Genomic DNA, 22,027 nt, shown 5'->3' with positions numbered 1-22,027 from the left:
GCACCCTAACGCCATGCCTGGCACTTACCTGCTAACTTGCAAACATTTCTGGAAGAGAGGAGAACAGAGCTTAAATGCCATGTATCCTCTGGGGCACTGGAAAGCAAAGGGCCATCAAGGCACTGACGGTGACAGCAAAGGGCTTTCCAACTGGGGAACAATTCACAGTGGCATGCTGTGTCTCCACACAGCAGGAGGGAAAAGGGAAAGCAAACTGGGCCTGCACACGGTGGGTCCTGCGCCACTGATTTGGGGAGATACTCACTGGGAACAACCGTGGTCTCCCCGGGGGGGCCGGTCAGCGTTACTGGGACATGCACAGTGGTGCTCAGATCCGAGGGTTGACTGCCCATCCGAGTGACATTTCGCTGATTATCTGCATCCTCTGGCTGTTCTTCCACCTTCTCTAGACAGGTGCTGGGCAGTGCATGCACAGGACCCACACCCATGACCCCACTCGCCTCCAAGTCACAGTGAGGCTCCCTGCAACCAAGAATGCACATCAGACTCTGATGCAACCCCAAAGTTCTATTCAATCTGCAAAACCCAGCTTCTTAAACCTCTATCCAGATCAAATAAATCCCTGGCCACCTCCTCTGTAGAGTTTTTATCACCTTATACACTTCTGTGTTTTTAGGTCTGAATGGTACCTAAAAGGGACTGACTCACAAGGCCAGGCATGGCTGACATCACAATATGTGTGAAGAACAGAACTGTCTGCAGAATGAAGAGCTTGAAAGAGCTCATCTCCAAGGCCCCCACCTGGCCCCCCTAGGCCAACGGCCCAGCACAGAGCCTGCATGCAGAGACAGCGGGGAGGCTGATCCTGAGCAGCGGCCCCTGGCTGTAGGAGGTCTGGGTGGTCCGTGCCCGGTTGTTGGTGAGACTCCTGCCATCAGCCTCGCAGCACCTGTGACCGCAGGGCTCTCACAGAGTCAGAGTCAGATCCAGGCCCATCCAGGGACAGAGCTGGGCTGGCCTGAGGGGGCCCTTTCTGTGGTGTCCCACGTAGCCTGTCCCCTCCCCTTTCACCATCTAGCCCCGTGCTCCTTGGGCTTCCCTCAGGCCCTCCTGACTCTTTCCTTCAGTGTCCCCATTTTCCTCTTCTCCGTGGGTCGCTGTTCTTTCCAAGTTAACGTGTTCCAACCAGTCCCGACAATTTCCCCTTAGCCTTCTTCCTCCTGGGTCCCCTAAGATGAGGGCTGCGGTTCACTGAACACAACCCGCACCACTGCATGGTAAGCTTTTCCCGTGTCACCCTTACAAGGCAGGCCTGTCAGCACCCCAGAAAAGGACTGAGGCAGAGGACAGGGATGGCCTAAACAGGGCCAACCCGGCCAGGTCTGCGCCCATAACCTGCGGACGCAGCCCCTCCAACCGCGCGCTGGCCGGCCGACTCCCTCCACCACTCGCGGGTGTCCGCCTGCCGGGACTCACTTGGGCTGGTGGTTCCGGAGCTCCTTCTCCTTGTCGCCGTCCTCCACCTCGCCCTCCTTCTCCGCGGCCTCCTTCTCCGCATCCTCGTGTGTGGGCGGTGCCTTGTGCCGCGCACGGTGCCGCCGCGCCGGCTCCTCCCCGCTCTCCGCCTCCCGGGGTCCCGCCCGGGGGCCGCCGCGGTGCCGAGCCCGCCGCTCGCCTTTGGCCCCGGGCGCCGCGCCCTCCTTGCCCGGCTCGGTCGCGTGCCGGTGCGCGCGGTGGCGCCGGGGCTCCCGCTCGGCCGCCTCGTCCGGGGACCCTCGCCGGTGGTGGCGCCGGCCGCCGTCGGGACCCGGGCCGCGGCCGCGCTCGCTCCGGGCCTCCCGGGGGCCCGCGGCCTCCTTGCTGCGGCTGCGGTGCGGCCGTGCCCGCTCCTCCCGGGCCCCGGGCTCCCCGCCCTCCGCCTTCGGAGCGTCCGCCCGGTCCTGCTCCCCCGCCGGGGCGGAGGCCGGGGCCTTGTCCTTGTCGCGATGCCGGTGGTGCCTGCGCGGCGGGTCCGCGCCCTCGGCGGCCTCCGCGCCCTCGGGCCGGGCCTTGCCCCCCGCGGGCCCCCGCGGGCCATCCCGGCCCGGCTCCACCACGAGCGGCCGGTCCAGGTGCGTCTTCATGTCGGGCCGCAGGTGGCGGGAGGTGGCGAAGCGCAGCCGCTCCTCAGGGTCCATCTCGCTGTACAGCGCCTCGCAGCTGGCCCGCAGGTTCTGCAGCCGCAGCTGGCTGGCCCGCTGCTCCCACACGGAGCGCGCCTTGGCCGAGTTCTGCTGCCTGCTGTGGGGAGACCGGCATGAGCGGAGCCCCCCCACGCCGCACCCCCTCCCCAGCTCTCTGCCTCGCAGGGGAAGCCACAGATGGACACAGCGATGGAGGGATGGCAGAGGGCACAGGAGGAGGGGACGGGGGAGGGTGGCAGGAGCCCTGGACACCCTGGCAGTCTATGCGGATACCCAGGGTAACAGAATCGGCACTGCCCGCCTCGGGGTTGGGGTTGGGGTGCCCGCAGGCTGAGAGTGCCAGCGGGGACCAAAGGTGCAGGGCAGTGGGAATGATCGGCACCAGCATGATGTGGCAGACCGGCTACCAGGGCGGGGTGGGGGGGGGGGGTTTGGCCTGCCTGCCAGGAAGGCCAAAATGGGGAGAGAAGAGGGCAGCGACCAAATGGAGCAGGACTGAGGAAGAGGTAGGAGGTGGGGAGCCCCTGCAGCGCACAGAGAGCAGAGCTGCTCGAGCAGGGGCTTCTCCATCTCCACCCCAACAAGGGAAGCCACTGGCCGGGAGACAGGGGTGTTGGAGAGGGAACCCTACAGGAGGCAGTCATCAGGAGCAAAGTGGACAAGAGCCCAGGGAGTGAGGGCCCGGGCAGCTGGCCCTCTCAGGAGGCTGTGCGAGTCGTGCTGGGACTCTCCCTGAGGTGGTCAGTCCCCCAGCTGGGCAGCTGCCCCTCAGCTCAATGACCATTTGCTCCCAGGAGCCCAGCCGTCAGGGCTGGGGCGGAAGGCATCACCTCTGGTGGTCACCAGTGCCCTCCTCTCTGCTGGCTCCATGGAGAACCCCTCCCTCCACAGGGCTGAGAGCTGCACGTCCGCGAGCCCTCTGGTGTCAGGAGTGGCCCGTGGTCCAGGCTCTGGCCTCACTGCACAGGCTTCCAGAGGCCTTGCCTGCCCTCCAACCTCACCCCACGGCCACACGTGGGGTCCACAGCCCGGGGTGCATGGGGAGCCCTTTGCACTGTGGGGTGTTTGCTGAATAAGGCCCCCAGAGTTGGTGACCCCAGCACCACCTTGGCCAAGTGGAAACCTCCTCTGAGGCCAGTCTCATCCTTCAGCCTCTGGAGATTTCTGGACCCCTGTCAGGGCAGCAGTGGCAGCATAAGAACAGTGACGGCTGTGGCACCTGGATCAGCGGCCACTGTGTCCAGCCCTCACAGCTACCTCAGGGATTCGGTGCTGCTCTTGTCCCCATGTCACGCTGAGCCTAGAGGACGTGGCTCACAGAGGGTCCACAGTGAGTTGTGACGGAGCCAGGATCGGACGCATGCAAGGGCAAAGGGGGAAAGTGCCTAAAGAGACGCGAGGCTTCGTCAGGCCCCCACTGCACAGACAGCACAGCCTGGAGCCACGGCCGAGGGCCCTGGCCACTGAGCACCACCGAGCCCTGCCCCTCTGTAGGTTTGGTCCAGGCTCCAGGGTGGGAAGCCGTTTCTGGGGAAGCACCTCAGAAGTATGAAAGCACAAGAGTGGATGCCTGTCCTTCACTGGGGCCCAGATGACATGTGGGGGACAACTGCCAGCCCCCTGGCCACCCGCTGACCCACAACCTTTGATGACCCGCCTCTCCAGCATCAGAGCCATGCTGCCCCAGTCCTGAGGTCACCTTGCAACAGACCCACCTTCTCTCTCTTTGGCTTCAACCCAGAACCACAGGGAGCCACCAGGCTAGCAGGCTCTCCTCCTAACTTCCCAGGGGCAGCCTGTGCCACCTCCCTGCTGCGGCTCTGCCTGGTCCTGCTCCTGCTAGGTCTCTGCCTCCCTGGGCCCTCGCACCACCTAAGACTGTCTGCACCCACTGCCCCCCAGCAGTGCCGCTGGCTTCCTCTCTGGATGTGTCTCTGAGTCTGTGTGCGGCCTCTCCGCACCTGCCCGGTTGCTGTTCTGTCCTTGCTCCGTTGGCACACGCAGCGGTGTGGCCAGCATCCACGTCTCACTCTGAACCTCTCCCTCACAAGCAGCTCAACAATGTGAGTATGGGCCCGCCACCTACAGTGCAGTGTGGCAGGTGACTCTGATCCGGGCAAAGTCCTCCTCTAAAGGGCTCTTTAAGGAGCCACAGGGCAGGGCCACCCCACGACGTTCCAGCCCCGGCACAGCCGCCCAGATGCAGACGCCGTGGGCGGGATGCCTGCAGGACTCAGAAGAAGCCTCTGTGGCGTGGCCCTGCTTCAGGGTCTCTGCGCCGAGAAAGCCGGTCACCCATCGTCACCCACAGCTGCGACAACGTGCAGCCACCTGGAGCAGCACCACTGATGCAGCAACGCATCAGTGCAGCACCATCATGAGATGTCCGCGTCCTGTGCCACCCTGTGAATCAGTCATTTGGGACCCAGTGCTCTTTCCCCGGGGACATCAGGGGCCCCGCAGCCAGCGGCTCCCAGTGCTCGTGGGAGGGCCCAGCCCAGCTCTGTGCTGACAAGAGGGAGCAAAGGGCTCAGGGAGGCAGGAGCTCCCACCACTGCTAGGGCACAGAGGGCCCCGGCCATCTCCAGGGACCTCTCACCTGCAGGGCCTGGCCTCACCCTCAACAAGGAGCCCCTGGGGACAGTCAGACCAGAGTCACCCACAGCAGAGCCACCCTGGGGTTTCTGTGGCTCTACCTCAGGCTTCAGCTGGCCTCGCAATCAGACGGCAGCTCTGCTCTTGGCTAGAACAAGGACTTCCTAAGGGTCAGAGACATCCCCGCCCATGTGAGGGAGTGCAGCAGGAGGACCCACGACTGTCCTAAGTGAGCCCCTGATGGACGCTCTATCCAAGGCAGCCATGAGGAGACGGCCCACAGCGGCGCCCAGTGGTGGTCACCTCAGGAGAAGCAGATCTGCTCAAGACACCAGAGTGACCGCACAGGGACAGACAGCAGACAAGAGGACAGAGACCAGGAGGGAGAGGAGGGGCGGAGCTCAGAAAGCCTGACCCCGTGAGCAGGACACGGGGACGTCAGGAAGTGTGCCCACCACCCCGGCCAGGCTGCAGACGGCTAGCCTAGAGCTGCCCCCGAAGAAGCAAATGACTTAAAGTGGGAGAGCGAGTTAGAGGCAGGGGTGCTGCGTGTAGTTATCGTGAAGCCACAGGTGGGGGTCGTAGCAGAGAGACTCACGGTGAGTTTATGCTGGAGACAGATGAGCTGCGAGATACAGTACCTCGAGTTTGCTTTACAAAACTGCACATGCAAGAAACAAAACAGAACACAAGTGAGAACACCAGAGAGTCCTGCGAGACACTGGACACGCGTGAGCCACGCCAGGCCAGGGCGCGGGCTGCAGCGTGCATCCGGGCAGGAGGCCGGGGCGCTTCCATCAGAATGGGCGCCAGCCGAGACCTCGGGGTGCGACAGAGGCTGAGAAAGAAAGAGCAGCAGGCAGAAAAGCGGCCCCAGGGCGGGAAGATGAGCAGCGCCACCTTGGGGCCTGTCCACAGCGCGCGCGTGCGCCCCCGGAGGGCAGGGGGGCTGGAAAGGGCTCACACCGCTGTCCCGCAGCCCCAGACAGCCCCCACCAGACTTGGTGCCTGGGGACACAGCGCCGGGGAGGGCTGAGCCTGCGGTCACCTGGCCTCCGAGATAGAGCAGAGCCGGCTGACACGAGGGCCTCACCTGCCTCCTGGCCGCCCTACTCAGCCCCCAGCTCTGCAGGCTCTAAGCCGGCTTCTTCCAGCTCACGTGGCCCTTCCCAGGGGCAAACAGGATCCATCACCAACCCGCCTCCCCCTGAGTGTAACTCCAGCCACTTCCAAGTGTCTTTCTGGAAGCATTTCCAAAACCAGTAGAGAAACCAGAGATCTCTTTACAATCGTTCCCCTTCGAAGTAGCTTCCCCCAGGGAGGGCCAGGTGAGCCCCAGCCATGCCTTCTTAAGGCTGAGTCAACACACTTGTAAGGAGGTCAGAGCAGCTCACTCGCCTACCGGCCCTGAGTGCAGACACGCATGGGTGTGCAAGGGAGTGAGCAAATCAGTGTGTGTGGCTGAGTGTGTAAGCTTGTGAATGAGTGTATGAGTGGGTGTGAGCTGTGAGATCGTGTGAGGTTATGAGCATGTGTGCGAGACTGAACACGTGAGAGAGCGTGTGAAGGTTGAGAGAACAAGGCTCAGAGTGAACGTGGATGTGTATGCATGTGAACCTGTGTGTGCACACGTGTGATTGTGTGTGAGCATGTGTGCATGAACATGTGTGACTGCTTTTGATCATGTGTGATCGTGTGTGTGACCGTGTATGAGTGTGAATCATGTGAGTGTGGGTGTGTGATCGTGTGTGATCGCGTGTGGTGGCGTGTGAGGGAACAGCGCGTGGTCCAGCCCTCACAGGTCCCGGTGATGGTGAGGCTGACACAGCCGAGAGAAGCAGGGGGACCACACCAGCCTGAGCTCCCTCCCTCCCAGGAGCCTGACGTGAACATCCCCTGAGGCCGACCGTGGGGGGCGCAGGTGCCCTCCAAGGTGGGGTCCTGCTCGGAGCCTCGGCCCCTCGGGCACAGTCGATGGAGCCTCTTAGACACCACTGGTGGCACCTCAGCATCCGAGGCTCCCGGAGAACACGTTGGCTCCGTCCCTGCCTCACAGACCTCACAGCATGGCTCGGGGGCCAGGTCAGGGCGGGGTCCCTCGGGGGACTGCTCTCCCATCACCTCAGCCCCTTGGGCATAGAAGTGAATGGGGGGAGGCGGGTGCTGCCCGTCCATCCCACACGACTCCCCAGGAAAGCAGGAAACCGTCGGGGCAGACAGGACAGAAGGACACCAGGAGCAGCATCTCCGGCCCTCCGAGTTCTCAGCCAACAATCACACGACGCCCTCACACCTACCACCCTCCACGCCCTGGGCCAGGCCCCCCGCGGCAGGGGATCTACAGGGGTCACATCAGACTGACTGCATGTCCCAGAGTGGGCTGAGGACACGGCCCACACAGCTGGCCCAAGAAGGGGAGGCGGGGCCGACACCTGGACTCACCCCAGGCTGGCCCTGACGCAGATCGGCCGCGCCGAGCCCAGGACCCGCTGTGAGGCGGGGCACCTTCCTGTCCCCCGGGAAGCCCATCCCAGAGAAGAGAAGCACCGCGGTGGTGAGCGTGTACACCCGAGGCCATCGTGCAGCCCTACGGCCTTGCCCCGCACAGCAGCCTCCCGGACAGGGTCGGGGTGGAGGGCCAGGAAGAGCCCCCAGCCCCCTTCCTGGTATCCTGACATGCTACCCAAGTTGTGCCGAGGGCCTGCCTCTCAGGTCTCGGCCCAGATGGCAGCGGATGCCCCACCACACCATCCCCAACATCCCCAGGGTGCATGGGCAGCCCTGGGCTGCAGCAGGGAACACAGGACACTGCGCTCCCCTCCAGGAGAGGGGCAGACATCACACCGAAACCCCACAAGGCCCACGTGAATACATGGGTAAGTCACAGGCCCCCACCATGTCCTCTGCACAGCAGACTGCCAGCAGCTGGCACAGCTCAGGAGAAAGGGCCGTGGCAGGAAGTCGGCCGCATCACAGGAAGCCCAGGACCAAGCAGACCGAGGAGCTGCCCTGGCCAGACAACAGAACTCCGGAACAACTGGGCACTGCGCCCCAGGAGCTGTGCAGTGGTGGCTGCTGCGTCCTGCCTGGCTCCCTGCACCCCTCGCACCCCTGCCTGGGCTCCCAGGACCTGGAACCTCCTCTCCCTTCTTCTCCCCCAACGGCCCCACTCTCTGCTTGGCTTAGAGACAGGTCCTCTGCAAACACCCTCCTAGAAAACAGGCCGTGGCCCCGGTGACTGCCGGGTGAGAACAGGGCTAAGACGCGCCCTCACACGTGTGCGTGCACACTCCCGCTCCCCCAGACGCATCCACGTGCCAGCGCACACTCACCGTGTCCAAGCCTGTCCCCACAGAGGGGCCGAGGCTGTCTGCTCCCTGACCCCAGTGCGTACAGGAGAGGGAGGCAGCTGTGGGGCCGGGGCCCAGGGACCTACGGGAGACGGGCGTGCTGGGGGTGAGCGCGGGGCTGAAGGCAGGGCCAGCAGCTCCAGGGTGGACTCGGTCTGGCCCCAGGCCCTTCTCTGCTCCCGTGGTCACCCTGGGACCAGGCCTTGGGCCTCACTCCGCTGCCTCCCCACACGCCTCCTTCCCCTGGGGCTGACCTCCCGTAGCCCACTGCAGCTTTTGGTCCTGGGCTGGGCACTCGGTCCCAACTCCCAAGTCTGTAGTCCCCCAAAAGTGCTTCTGCAACGTGCCGTGAGGCTCAGCTGGACCTCGGGGCGACCCGAGTCCCCCACGGAAGTCTCGCCCCACCAGTACTGCCTCTCATCAGAGAGGCTTCCTCTGACCTCTGTCCCAGCACCAGAAACTCAGGCCCTTTTGGAAACTGGGCTGATGAAGCACTACTGTGAGTCTGCTGGCTCACAAAACATTCTGAAACGCTGCACAACAGACGCATTAATTCCTTGCTCCCTGCCCTGGGGGTGCCCGTGGAGCCGCCCAAGACTGCTGAGGAGCAGACGCCTTGAAAACACCACTCCCACCCACGGCCCAGCGACGCGCGCCCCCACCCCAGCGAGGAGCAGGCTTCACCTGGTGGTCTCTTCACCCAGAGGTCCCGCAGGGGAGGGGCTCTGTCCCAACCAGCTCCAGCCAGGGCCAGGGCCCTCTGAGGAAGCCTCGGGAAGGAGTGGGACTCCACCGCAGCCCCGCCACCACCCACAACCCACTCAAGAGCCTTACGCGGCGATGGAGATGTTCGCGGCAGACATGGGGCTGACTTCGGCCACCTCTTTGGCCTTTTGCAGAGCCAGCTTCTGATTGGCTGCTTCTTCCATCTCCTCCTCATCCTGTTTGAACGGACAGAAGCATACAGCCAGCTTCAGAGTGCTGCGTCCACCCTGACGCCGCCAGCTCTTCCACCCGGAGCCCCGAGTCTTTCCCGTACCCTGAGCTGGCGGGGCCGGGCAGCTGGCTCCTCGTTAGCACAACCCCCCCCCACACGCCAGCACTGAGCACCAGTCCCCCACGAGCTCTCTAGTGGCCTTCAGGGACCCCCTTCTCTGCTGCTGCTCAGGTGACAACCCCAAGGTCTCTGTCTCAGCGCCTGCTCCCCGAGCGCCACCTCCCAGAACCCACAGCTGACGACGGCCCCACCTGGAAGCTCCAGCCACAGAGACCCAGCTGCTGCCTGGACCCTCCTGGGTGTCGGTCTCCAGCACTTCAGAATCATTCCATCCAAATGCAAACCCATCCCTCCTTCATCCCTCACCAGCTCCCCTCCCCTGAGCACTTGGAGAATCAGCTCGGCTCCAGAGCTGTGAGCGAGGGCAGGGGGCAGGGCTCCACTGCCCAAAGGAACTGTCCCTAGGAGTGGACAGCAGGGCCACCTCACAGCCCGAGCCTTCCCCCTGGACCCACCAGACCACATCTGTCCACCTGTCCACGCTGTGACTGAGCGGCCCCTCCTGCTCCCCTCACACCTGGACGGCCACGTGCAGCACCTGGCCCTGTGTTCCTGTCACCACCGAGTTCCTGGGGAGGACTCCATGGCTCTCTGCCACCAGGGCTGGTGTGGCTCATGTGTGCCCTGCCTCTGCTCTCCCCATGGGGAGGGGAGTGGACATCGGGACAGACCCTCCAGCCCCGACCCCACATCATTAGGCAAAACCAACATGCTCTGCTCCTGGGATCCAGATAAGCAGTTCCAGGTTGAGTCCACAGGCCCCGGGAGGAGGCTGAGGTCTCCGTGTCGTCCAGCTGGACTGCTGGGACCACCCTGACTGCCCCCATCACCCCAGTCCCAAGCCCCCTGGCTCTCCTGGGAGCTGGCATTCCCCACATGTCCCAGAACGTTCTTGAATCTGCTTTTAGAGGTGCAGAAATGGCACCGAGTCCTCTGTCATCTGCCTGCAGATTTCCCACCACGGAGAAGAGACCGTCAGGCTTCAGGCCCAGAGAGGAGGGAAAGCTACATCCACCCCATCCACCCGAAGCTCCGGGGAGCCCTTCCTCCCGCTGCGGACTCCACCTGCTGTGCGGCCCTCTTATATCGCTCCACTGGGTGTTCTACAGACTCGACCTGAGTTACTTCCACTTCAGAAAGTCAATGACGCTACAGTATATTTGTGGGAATATAAAGGAAGGAGAGCCCAGGAACTCCCCACAGCCTAACAGACAGGCCTCTACCTGCTCCAACTCCCAAAGAAAGGGAATCCCTGAATCAGGGCAGTTTGCCCCCAGGGTCCTCCACACAGGGTGTCTGTGCACGGAGCGGGGCCCAAGGACATGGCTTCCTCAGTGTGTCCACACCCACTGGCAACCTTGAAGAAGCAGTGAGAGCTTTGAGCTCAAGCTCACTCGCCCCAGGACAGCTGGTGTCAGACTCAGTGCTGCTGGGCACCCCTGGTTCACGTGGTCCCCGAAATCCTGACACCAAGAAGTGCTCTGTGGGTGCACTGGTCCCCCAGCCCAGGCAGCCCAGCCACGTCTGGAGAGCAAGGCTCAGTCTCAGCTCTCGCTGACAACAGACACAGGCAGGCCAGTGGGGTTCCCGAGTCCTCAGAAGCCAGCAGGCGAGCAAGGGAGGACACTGCCCCGGCCCACCTGGGCAGGGGAGGAGGAAGGCTGAGCAGAAGCAAAGGAAGGCACACCGCATGGACTGCCTGCACCTGGACACCTGCACAGCATGCACTGCCAGACACCTGCCTCTCTGCTGCCAGCAGAGACATCCGGAAGCTGCCTTCCTCAGGGAAGGCCTGTGCCAGGCCCCAGGATGGGGACAGGGCTGAGAGTCTTGGGATGCGTGGGACCGGAGTGGACTGGACTGTGTCAGACACGCACAGGTACAGCACAAGCGGGAGTCTGCCAGGGACGGCGGGCACCAGCACAGACACGCCCACAGAAAGGTGCACGCACAGGCCGTGCCAGCATACAGAGCCGGCACACGGGCGCCTGCAGGGGCCCTGACCAGCAGCAGCGCCCCTGACCAGCAGCAGCGCCCTCCGCACCAGGAGCCGGGCTTGTCAAAGCACCAGCCTGAGGCTGAAACAGCAGGCAGCCAGCTGCACTGACCAGGGCTGAGGGAGGGAAGGTAACCAGGCAGGGGGCTGTGTCATCTGGGGGGAACCACAGGGGAGACATGTGCAACCACATCCCCTACCAGGCCCAGGGGTGAGTGATGAATGTTAGCTGGCTCCCACTGGGCACAGCCTGGAGAGAGAGCTATCCTGCTGGGGCACCAACCTGCTGAGAAGGGCACCAGCTGCTCCCCGACACACCAGCCTGGCCAGCATCTGAGGACAGCACCGCCCACGGACTGTCCAGGCTCAACCACTTACACCAGAGACTGACCACAGGGCCCCGTCACGTCCCGGGGATGAGCTCAGGGGCCCCTCACCTCCCGGGGATGAGCTCGGGGGCCCCTCACCTCCCGGGGATGAGCTTGGGGGCCCCTCCCTGCCCTTTAGGGTCCTCAGAGCTTGAACTCCCACCTCATGACCCCTCTCATTTCTGGGGCTCTCTCGGCTGCACCCCGTCAGCCACCTCTGGCTCCCACACCTCCTCCTACCTTCCTGGCCATTCTCCGCAGGTCTTGGCTTCCCCCGGAGCTGCCCTCACAGTCCTCTGCCTTCCTGGCATGGTCTGTCTCCTGGCTTCCTCAGCGTCAACCCCCACAGCCCTGGTGTCAGCCTAACCCTGCCCATTCAGGACCTGGAGAGACACTTCTAGACAGTGGTCACATAGCCCTTAATCCGGGACCTGGCCCTCCTCATGGCTCTCTGGCCTCATCCAGGGTGACATGGACTGACCCTCCCACCCCAACTGTACCTGGGCTGCAGGTGGCACCCCAGCCTGCGTACCTACGTACCTTGGTCAGCTCCTGCGCATTGGCGAGGTTGTCCACCGCGATGGCCAGAAAGACGTTCAGCAGGGTGTCTGGTTGGCCTCAGCTAAGGAAGGGAACACTTCTGCCCCACACCCTCTCACATGGTCATACCAGGGCTTCCTCCCTGCTTCCCAGATTCTGACCCACGTTCCCTCGCCCCAGCCCCTCCAGCCTGTCATCCCCAGACACAGCCCCGCCCGGCCGCCAGGGCCCCATGGCCCCCGGCCCCCACCAGCTCCCTTCACTCCACCTCACACCATCCAGCCTCCCCTAACGCCCACACAGCCCTCCCCCGCCCAGCCCCTCAGGTCCGGCTTTCCAAGCCGGAAGCTCACACTGTGCTGGATTCATTTGTCTTGCCTCCTGGGACAGCACAAGGACTGCCTACTTCTGCCCCCACCTCTCCCCAGTTTCAGGCCAATGGGAGAAGCCTCCCAAAGCGTACCTCCCGCTTTCACAGGCTGCACACAGGCTTCCCTGAGCAGAGACCCCCAGGCAGACCTGGGCTCACGGACACCTGCCGGGGTCTGCTCTCTCCCTCCTTTCCCAGAGTGGAGTCCTGGGACCCCTCCTGGAGGTGCCCTCCCTCCAGGGTAGCAGGAGCAGTGCCGAGCCAAGCCGACGGCAGGCCGCAGGGGCTCTGCCCCCACCAGTCCCGGGACGCCTGCAGCACCAGTCAGAAAGGAGGGGACAGAGGCCACAGAAGCTAAGTAACTCACCAGGGCCCCAGAATCAGCAGGGCCCAGTGGCCCAGCACAGGGGGGCTGGTGGTGGGGCCTCCTTCCCGCCCAGTCCCAGTCCCTCTCGGATCTCTCCAGGGTCAGGCCCTGGTGCTGCCGCTGACCCGAGCTGCTCCTGTTTTCCTGTGGCTGGAGCTGCCGCTTCCACAAGTCCACCTCAGCGCCAAGCAGCCCTGTCCTCTCCTGTGCTCCCGGGACAGCACCTCTCCAGACTGTCCTCTACCCGGCCCCTGGGCTGCACCCCCGCGCAGTCCCTGCAGACACAGGCCCTCCCCGGCCAGGTGGCTGCCCTCCCGATTACCTCATTCCCCGGCGTGCTAACACCGGGCAGGCAGTGCTCTGCCGTCGGGCGTCCTCTGCCCACTCGATGCCAGCAGCCCTTCCCCTCAGTCAAACTCACCAGTCCTGGGGGCGGGTGCCCGTGCCAGCGGGTCCTCCACAGAATGGCTGCAGCCGTCCGCCCAGGGGCTCTGGGCCAGTGTGACCCCTGTGGGCCAGGCCCTCCGTCTGGCAAGGAGGTGCCCCCGAGACTCAGAGGCACCGCCTCCAAGACGAGCCTGCTCAGGGCTCCAGCAGAGCCCGCAGGACGCTGAGGCTGGGCGGCCACCGCCTGGCACTAACCACAGCCGTGCGCCCGCAGCAGCCTCCCCCGGCCCCAGAGCGGGATGAAGGCGGTGACCCTGGGGCCCAGCCAGAGAGACACACAGGGGCAGCAGCCCTGGGCTGGCCCTGACCCCAAGGCCCTCCCTCCCATGCAGCCCCTGAAACAAGCCCCAGGGCCTCTTCACTGAAAAACTCTCTACATTTCTCTGCAGGGGAGAGGTTTTAAAAGCCCAGTGACAAATCTTAACTATTGAATTAAAGTCAAAACAAAACAAAACAAATGGCTGCCCTCAGGGTTCACAGCCCATGCCGCCCCACAGACTCCTTCCTGACCCGCTGAACCCTCTGACCACTCTGCCCAAGCTGACCGCGATCCCCACCCCTGTTCATCCCCACCTGCAACTCATGCTTCCTCCGGGCCCAAGCTTGGGCTGCATCTGGACGTAACTCAAGCTGACCCTCAGTCATGACCCACCCTTGACAAGAAGGACCCCGCCCCAGGTCCTCCTGTGGGAGGAAGGGGAGAGGCGGCCCAGGCCAAGCTCTGACCAGAAGGATACAGTTTCCAAACAGCGTCAGGACGATGAAGTAGAAGGACGAAAACATGCCTTTGCTGACCCCACCTTGCGATTCGATCCCGTGGTACATCACTGCGTTCCAGTCCTCTCCGGTCAGGATCTACGGGAGGGAGAGCACCTGGGCATGCCCGCACCACCACCCTCGCCCGCACGCCCGCGGCCCCACGTGCATGCCTAGGGCACGAGCCTGCGGGCACACGTGCGAGTGTGCACACACAGGTTTTACACGATGGTGCTTCTGGAGGCCAGGCTGGCCCAGAGGTCTCAGAAAAACTCCAGGACGTGGCTGCTGGGCTGGGTCAGGCCTTACAAGATGCATATGCTCTGGGTTTCAGCCAAGAATGGAAAGGGAGCCCCCAGCAGGAGAGAAAGGCGAGGAGACCGGAGGCAGCAGGTCCCCTCCTCCCAGAGCCGCCCAGTCTCTGGTCACTGTCGCAGTTGAGGAAGCTGAGGCCCAGGGAGGGGCACAAGCCGCTCAAGGCCAGACGACAGCCGCGGCCTTGGCCCTCCAGGTTCCCACCGGCCTCAGCCCGGTGGGTCCAGGCTACGAGCATGGCCAAGTGCAGTCCTTGTACCATCAGGAAGCACGTGTCTCTTTCTTACTTGTATTTTGAGGAAAGCACAAGAAGAAAAGAGAACAGACATTCGTGTGCGCACACCCAAGACGGAAACTGCTAGCGTTCTGTCATATTTGCATCAGGCCCCACTGCCCATGGTCACTCCCGACAGGCACCCGGACAGTGCAGCTGGTGGGCACCCCGACTTCATCGTCCTGCACCACCACATGACACACGTGCATCTATCAACAAAACACAGCACAGGAAAGAGTCAGACTGCACACCTCACTCTCCAGCCTGAACCTTCACTCTGTTGTATCTTTGAAGCTCATCGGTGTGGACACGCGCACGGGCCCACTGTTCCTGGAAACTGCTGCACAGTTCCTGCCACATACTCACCCATCTTCCCCGACAGGAACTCCCATGGCCTTCGCCAGCGTGTCTCACTGTGCGCACGACGTCTGTCTGGACCTGGTCCTGCTGGTTCGTGGGCGCTACACACCTTTGACGTCACTAGACGTCTCCAAAGTGCTTATCCAAGTAACAGTCCCACCAGCAACGCAGGCTGCGTCTTCCCCACGGCCTCATCTCAGCCGTGGCTTGTCACACCCTTCGATGGTTCTCATCTGGTGGGGGTGAGCGGGCGAGTGAGGAGGCTGGACATCTGCTCCTGTGCTCAGTGTCTGTTCAGACCTCCTCTGCGGCCTTCCGACTCTGGCTTGTGTTTCTGACAGCTTTTCTTACTGAGGTCTTTAGGTGCCCCCGTGTGTCTGCTGCTCCCCTCTTTGCTTTTACCTGGTTCTTGTGTTACGAAACAGTTTAACGTTGTCAAATGTATCGGTCTTTTTCTTTAGGGTTTCTGTTTTTTTGTAACTTAAGAATCTCCATCCCAAAGTTGTAAAGAATTTTCCCAGGTTTTCTTCGAATCATTTTAAAATTTGTTTTTTTCAAATAAATAAACAAACATAATTACCTCCCCCCAAAACAAACAAGTCTGGTTTCTCACACTTGGGTTTCTAGTCAGCTGGAGTTTGTGGTCACCGCTCTGCACACACTTGGGGTGAAGATCTTCTTCTTGCCAAGTGGAGGCTCATCTCTGACTCTCCCGTCCTCCCCCCCGGCGACCTGCTCTCTCACATAACCACCCCGCGCAGGGCTCTCGTGTCTGTTCTTCTGACATTTTGTCCTCGTACCTCACAATCTCCACTGCTTAGCGTTACAAGGAGTCTCGGCGGGCGGTGGAGCTAATCACTCCTTCCTGAACTGCCTGGCTGTCTGGATATTGACTCTCCCACAAAATCAATATGCTGAATTCCAAGAGCAGTCCTGCTGGAATTCGGATCAGGACTGCATGAATCCATAGACTGAATTAGGGAGAACTGGTACCTTTACCGTGGTAAGGCTCTCCCACTTATAAATATATCCCTCCGTGTAGTCAGCTCTCTGGGGCCTTTAATAACAATTTAAAATCTCGCCCATGAAAGTCTTGCATGCTTTTTGTAGATTTACTTCTGGGTAACTTACAGCTTTTGTTACGACTGCAAGTGAAATCTCTCATTTTAACTGAAAATTCTAATTGAACGATGGTGTTATAGAGAAGGGCTTTATTTTTTGCATGTTGATTTTGTGTTCGGCAACACTGGTGAACCCTGTTATTTCTGTTGATCCTCCTGGGTTCCCTGTGCAAATAATCACATCATTCGCAAACAGTAACGACCTGCCTGTTCCTTCCCACCCCTTCCACTTCTTCCTTTTTCTTACCTCGTTGTGCTGCCTTCCGCGCCTGACCACTGGAGAGCCTCGTCTCCAAGCCTGTGCCGGTCTGGGTTCTCCGGAGGAACTGAACCGAGGAGCACAGCCTCACGGCTCTTATCTTGTAAGCCCTGACTTTCTCTTCCCCGAACACCATTTTGATTTTACCCAAATCTGTCTCCCGATCCCCAAACTCTCTTCTTATTGGCAGCCTCCTGCAGGTTTTCGGTTGACAGACTTACATGGTCTGCATTTTGCTTTTCTTACGTTGTCTTTGCCTGGCCGTGGTGTCAAGGTCATACTAGCCTCACGAAATGATTTCTTGCCTTCTCCGAGAGGGTTTGAGTAAGTTATTACCTGTTCTGTAAAGGCTCGGCAAAGCCACCTTATAATTCACCAGGCCCTGGGCAGGAGGAGACCTCTGACTACAGATTACATTTCCTTAATGGTTATAAAATCATCCAGGTTCCTAATTTCTTCTCGAGCTAATTTAAGCAATTGATGTTTTCGTATAGAAGTGCATGTTTCATCTAAGTTTTCAAATCTATTGGCATAAATATTCTTGTGGGATTTAAGAAAATATTCTCCTTTTCTGTAGTTATGCCTTCCCTTCGGCATACTAAAAATTTTTTTACTTGAAGTGTAGTTGAGGTACCATATGATACAAGGTACAGGTGCACAGATAGTGATCACGACTTTTAAGGGCTACACTCCACTTACAGTTTCTGTGACGTACCCGCTCTGTCCCGCCTCGGACCGCACACCCTGTAGCTTGTTCACTGCGCAGTGGTCCGTGCCCCGCCCCCCCCCAATCACCTCGAGTGTGTTCTGCAGCTGTGAGTCCTTCTCCTTCTTCTTGTCTTAAGCAGTTTGTTGCGTCAGGCCACACTTATCTGTGCCCCTTTCTTGGTCAGTCTTGCTATAAAGCCACAGTTTTATTAGTCCTCTTGAGAAGGAGCTTTAGATGCTTTTGCTGTCTTGGTACTTTAAGTTTCTGTTTCACTAGTGTCCTACATTTTCTCCTGCTTTCAACTTTTCTTTGGTTTCTTCTTTTTTCTAGATTTTTAAGATCAGTACTTAACTCACTTATTTTCAGTCATTCTTTTATTTTGATGATTGCTTTTTGTTTGGTTGGTGTTGCTTTTTTGTTGGATTTTGGTTTTGTATTTTGTTTTTTTCCTCTTTGGTAGGCGGAGGTACATAGGTTTATTTACTCATTTATTTTTAGTGGAGGTACGGGGGCTGAACCCAGGACCCCGTGCGAGCTAAACATGCACTCCACCACTGAGCTGTATCCTCCCCCCGAAAAGTGCTTTTAAAATTATAAAATTTCCTCTAAATGTCGCTTCAGCCTCATCCTGCAAGTTGTGCTATTGTTCAATGTTTCATCATGTCCACCGTGATGTCGTCTTTAACGCAATCCTTCGGCTCTCAAATATGGGCAAGATTTTAAATGACTGTTTACTGGCGGTTTGTATTTACTCAAGTAGTAACAGGCATGTGCTCGGAAGCGTAGCAATTCTTTGGTATGTGTAGGAATTTCCTCTGTGATTTAACAAGTGACCAGTTTCCGTAAATGTTCCGTGTGCCCCAGAGAACGGCTATTTTATTCGCCATCAGTTGGGCGCAGAGTTCTGTACACGTCATTGACTGCTGTGTTCACGAGTCCTTGCACAACCTTTCATCTCTCATCCATTTCGTTCTTCAGTTTGATAGAGATATGTTACGAATGCTTAAAAGACGGTGGGCTGTTGATTTCTTCGTGTCATTCTGTCGGTTTTTAACAACACGTTTCTAGGCCGTGTTGTCAGGTCAGGCAGTTCACTAGCTGCTTATTTTTCCTGAAGCCTTTTCTTAGCCTTAACTTCCGTTTCAGCTGGTGCGATATTACACCAGCTTTCCACTGGCTAATGTTTATCTAGTGTATCTTTCTGTATCCCTTTAATTTTACATTATGTACCATTTCAAACATTCAGAAAGGTTCAATGAATAATGAACACACCTCAGGATACCCACTGCCCAGCTTAAGAAATATAACATTAACGTGTAGGATTTCCAGTCAAGATGGCGGAGCGGTAGGACCACGAGCTCACCTCTCCTCATGACTGCAACAAAACCACAACTGAATGCTAAACCACCAACGAAAAAAGGCTGGAACCTAGCAAAAAAGATCTTCTGCAACTGGAAACATAAAGAGGGAACCACAGCAGGACGGTAGGAGGGGCATGATCACGATATAATTGGGCCCCATGCCCCCCGAGTGGGTGACCCACAAGCTGAAGGACAGTTAAGTCACAGAGGCCCTCCCATGGGAGTGAGAGCTCTGAGCCCCCACCACCAGGCTCCCCAGCCCAGGGTTCCAGCATTGGGAGGAGGAGAAGACCCCTGGTTTTGAAGACCAAGGGGGCTTGGTGCCAGGAGCCCCATGGGACTAGGAGAAACGGAGACTCCATTTGCTTGGGAAGCGTACACGGAAACTCAAATGCACCAGGGCCAAGGGCAGAGGCAGTGATTTCATAGGAACCTGGGCCAGGCCTGCCTGCTGGATCTGGAGGGTCTCCTGGGGACGTGGGGGACGGTTGGGACTCACTCAGGGGACATAGAAGCTGGTGGCGGACACTCCGGGAGTGTTAATCTACATGAGCTTTCCTGGAGGCTGATGTCTTGCTTGGATCATTAGCACCGAGACCCAGCCCCACCAAGCAGCCTGTAGGGAAGCCTCAGGCCAAACACCACACAGGGTGGGAGCACAGCCCCAGCCGTCAGCAGACCTCCTGAGCCACAAAGGCCTCTGGACACAGCCGTGCCCACCAGAGGTCCAGGACCAAGCTCCACTCAGCAGTGGGCAGGCACCGGCTCCTCCTGCCAGGAAACCTGCACAAGCCTCCAGTCCAGCCTCACCTACCAGGGGCAGGCACCAGAAATAAGAAAACAACAACCCCAAAGCCTGTGGAAGGAGTCCACACACACGGGCCAGACTCTACCCTGGGACCAGCTGGACCCTGGCCCTCGGGTGACAAGAGAAGACTGCACTGCTGGGACGCACAGGACGTCCCCCACAGGGGGCCACCTCTCCAAGGTCGAGAAATGTAACTAACCTCCCTGAAAATACACACAGAAAGACAGACAATATGAGGCGGCAGAGGAGTGTCCCCCAGGCCAGGGCGCAGGATAAAAGCCCAGGAGAAATAAGTGGCGAGGAGACAGGCCATTTGTCCGAGGAAGAGCTTCCGGTAGTGGTGGTCAAGATGCTCGGAGAACTCAGGAGGAGCACAGACGCACAGAGCGACGCTTTTAGCAAAGAGCTGGAGGGTATAAAGAACACCCAGAGGTGAAGAATAAGATCACTGAAATGAACAACACACTGGAAGGAACCGACAACAGACTAAACGAGGCAGAAGACGGGTCAGTGGGAATCACTACTTCAGAACAGAAAACGGAAGAAAGAATAAAAAGGAATGAGGACAGCTTAAGAGCCCTCTGGGACAACACGAAGCGCTCTAACATTCACACTGCAGGGGTCCCAAAAAGAGGGACGCGAGAGGAAGGACCTGGGAAACTCTGCGGAGGGGTGGCCACTGACACGTCCCCAGCTTGGGAAAGGACGCAGTCACCCACGTCCAGGAAGCACAGAGAGCTCCACACAGGGTCCGCCCGAGGTGATTCCAGCCTCAGAAATGGGCCGGGTGTTTCCTTCTATATTCTGTGGAGTCGTCCGTGTAGCACGGGAGAAAGCTCTTTCTTAAACACTTAGCAGAATCCCCTCGTAGAACTGTCAGCAGGCGCCAGGGCGGGCGGGGCTCTCGTGGCCGGTTTCTGGGCAGCAGGGGGGGCCCTACCTCTCCCTGGGTCAGCGCTCCCTTCCCTCCCATCACCGCTCTTCCAAGCGCACCTGAGCGTGCGAGTGTGCGATGCTCCCTACGCTGGGGCGGCCCCTCTCGGACTTGAGTCTCAGCTGCTTTCTTCCACCTCCCGCTCCACCACGGCTCTCTGGGTGGGCCGGCAGGACTCCAGGCCGACAGGGACTGCCGTCCCCTGTGAAGTTATTCCCCTAGACCGTCCAGCATCACTGCTCATGAGAGGCCTGCCAACAGAGGGCGCTCTCTTGCAGGAACTCTGTCTCCAGAACAGATCTGAAGGCTTCCTCTTCATCCGGCTGGGTCAGGCCCGACCCTCTGGACCACGCTCGGCACCCTCTCGTCCCTCCGAGCCACACGGGCTCACCCCAAACACCTGCAGCTCACCTGCTCCCGTGTGGACCATGTCAGTGGAAGGCCCACCCTCAATTTTTATCTCAATGGCTGTATCCTTTATTTCTAGGATTTTTACTTGGTTATTTTTCATATTCACCAGATATCCTTGGGTCTGAAGTGCCTTTCTTTCATATTTGGTGCTGAGTTCTTCCTTTAAATCTTGGAGGATCTTAAAGGCACCTGTATTTGCGCCTCCGGATCTCAGGAGCGGCTCACCCCCGACCCTACCGCGGGGCAGCTTCATCATGAGCGAAGTTCGAGCTGTTCTTTCTCTGGCCACATGCCTCCCTGTGCCCTCTCCAACCCTGCTCAGCAGGGCTCCATCCTGGGGTCTCAGGCTCTCCGGCCAGTGTCTCCGGCCAGTGTCTCCTGTGTGAGTGACAGGCCTGGCCTGGCCAACAGTCAGTCCTTAGAGCTCAGCCCCCTTGGAGGGCCCGACACCACCCCGGCTCCAGGGCTGCCGAGCCGTCAAGGAGGCTCCTGGGGGCTCACAGCTCATCCCAGCCTCACCCCGGGCGTCTGGTCTCCGTCTCTCAGCGCTGTTCCATTTCTAGTCCCCAGAAACTGCTTTCTGCTTGGCTGCTTCCTTTTAATTTCTAACATGTATTATCTTATTGCTACGTTCAGAGCAGGGGGGTCTAAGGTCTACATCAGAGCGCCGTCTGATCAGAAGAACTTGTCTGACTCTAACAGCTCTGGCCTCTCCTTCCCCTGGTTCCCACACCACTACCATCAGCATGTTCGGGTCCTTTCTTGGAATAAATACAGCGAAGCACAGCTCTGACTGTGGAGCAAGTCACCTCCCTGCTTGGAAACCCCTGTGACAGTCCAGTTGGGCAAAGCCCCCTGGCCTGGCTTTAAGGCCCCTCCAACCTGGCCCCTCCCCCGCCCATCACAAACTGCTCTCCTACCCCGGCTCCTCCCACCACCCTGCTGCTCGCCCAGAAGGCACCCCTGCCCACCCCCGGCTGCTCCCTCCCGCCACTGAGCAGACTGCGCTGCTCAGGACAGGTCCGGCCACCCTCTGCTGGAGGCCCCTGCAGGGGACCATTCGCCTTTGTCCCCAGGGGCACAGAGCCTCTCACCCTCAGAAACCTCTGGGAGACGCAGTTTGGGGCGTCACCGGCAAGTGAGCGAGCCTAGCCTCTCTCTGCCTCCCTCAGAGAAGGTGAGGACGGACTGACTGACGAGCATCCCGACGCAGGAAATCAGAGGAGGGCGAGGCCACGGCCCTCAGAGGCACGGTCAGACAGCGAGCAGGACCATAATGGCCGGGGTCCTGCCCGGCCGGGAGCAGAGTGCCTGCCTCTGGGAGAAGAGCTGCCCGGCTTCCCCTGAGGCCAGAGGGAGAAAGCAGGTGGTCGCAGACCCTCTCCTTGTACCAGTTGTGGCTCCAGCTTTGGCTGGGGGCAGCGTCAGAGCCACCGAGGACAGGGGCAGGCAGGGCCCCGGCCAGAGCACGTGCACCTGCAGGGC

At 59.9% G+C, this 22,027-nt stretch overlaps 1 protein-coding gene across 7 annotated transcripts in view; it reads right to left on the bottom strand.

The window, feature by feature from the left end:
• CACNA1B (calcium voltage-gated channel subunit alpha1 B) overlaps positions 1-22,027 on the bottom strand; it is a 173,457-nt gene that overhangs the window by 82,300 nt on the left and 69,130 nt on the right. For 4 of the 7 annotated variants that reach the window (XM_064490856.1, XM_064490855.1, XM_064490850.1 and 1 more), the window contains 5 exons: positions 13,972-14,089; positions 12,051-12,118; positions 8,924-9,030; positions 1,438-2,241; positions 266-483 (listed from right to left, as the gene is read on the bottom strand). In XM_064490856.1, the coding sequence (XP_064346926.1) occupies positions 266-483; positions 1,438-2,241; positions 8,924-9,030; positions 12,051-12,118; positions 13,972-14,089 (1,315 nt within the window). Of the gene's footprint in view, positions 1-265; positions 484-1,437; positions 2,242-5,337; positions 5,401-8,923; positions 9,031-12,050; positions 12,119-13,971; positions 14,090-22,027 lie in introns of all 7 variants that reach the window. The other 3 variants (XM_064490853.1, XM_064490854.1, XM_064490849.1) reach the window with 2 other exon arrangements.

The sequence above is a fragment of the Camelus dromedarius genome, chromosome 10 (genome assembly GCF_036321535.1).
Source record: "Camelus dromedarius isolate mCamDro1 chromosome 10, mCamDro1.pat, whole genome shotgun sequence".
NCBI lineage: Eukaryota > Metazoa > Chordata > Mammalia > Artiodactyla > Camelidae > Camelus > Camelus dromedarius.
Note: the sequence above shows the minus strand (reverse complement) of the source record. Positions and strands in the feature narration are given on the sequence as shown.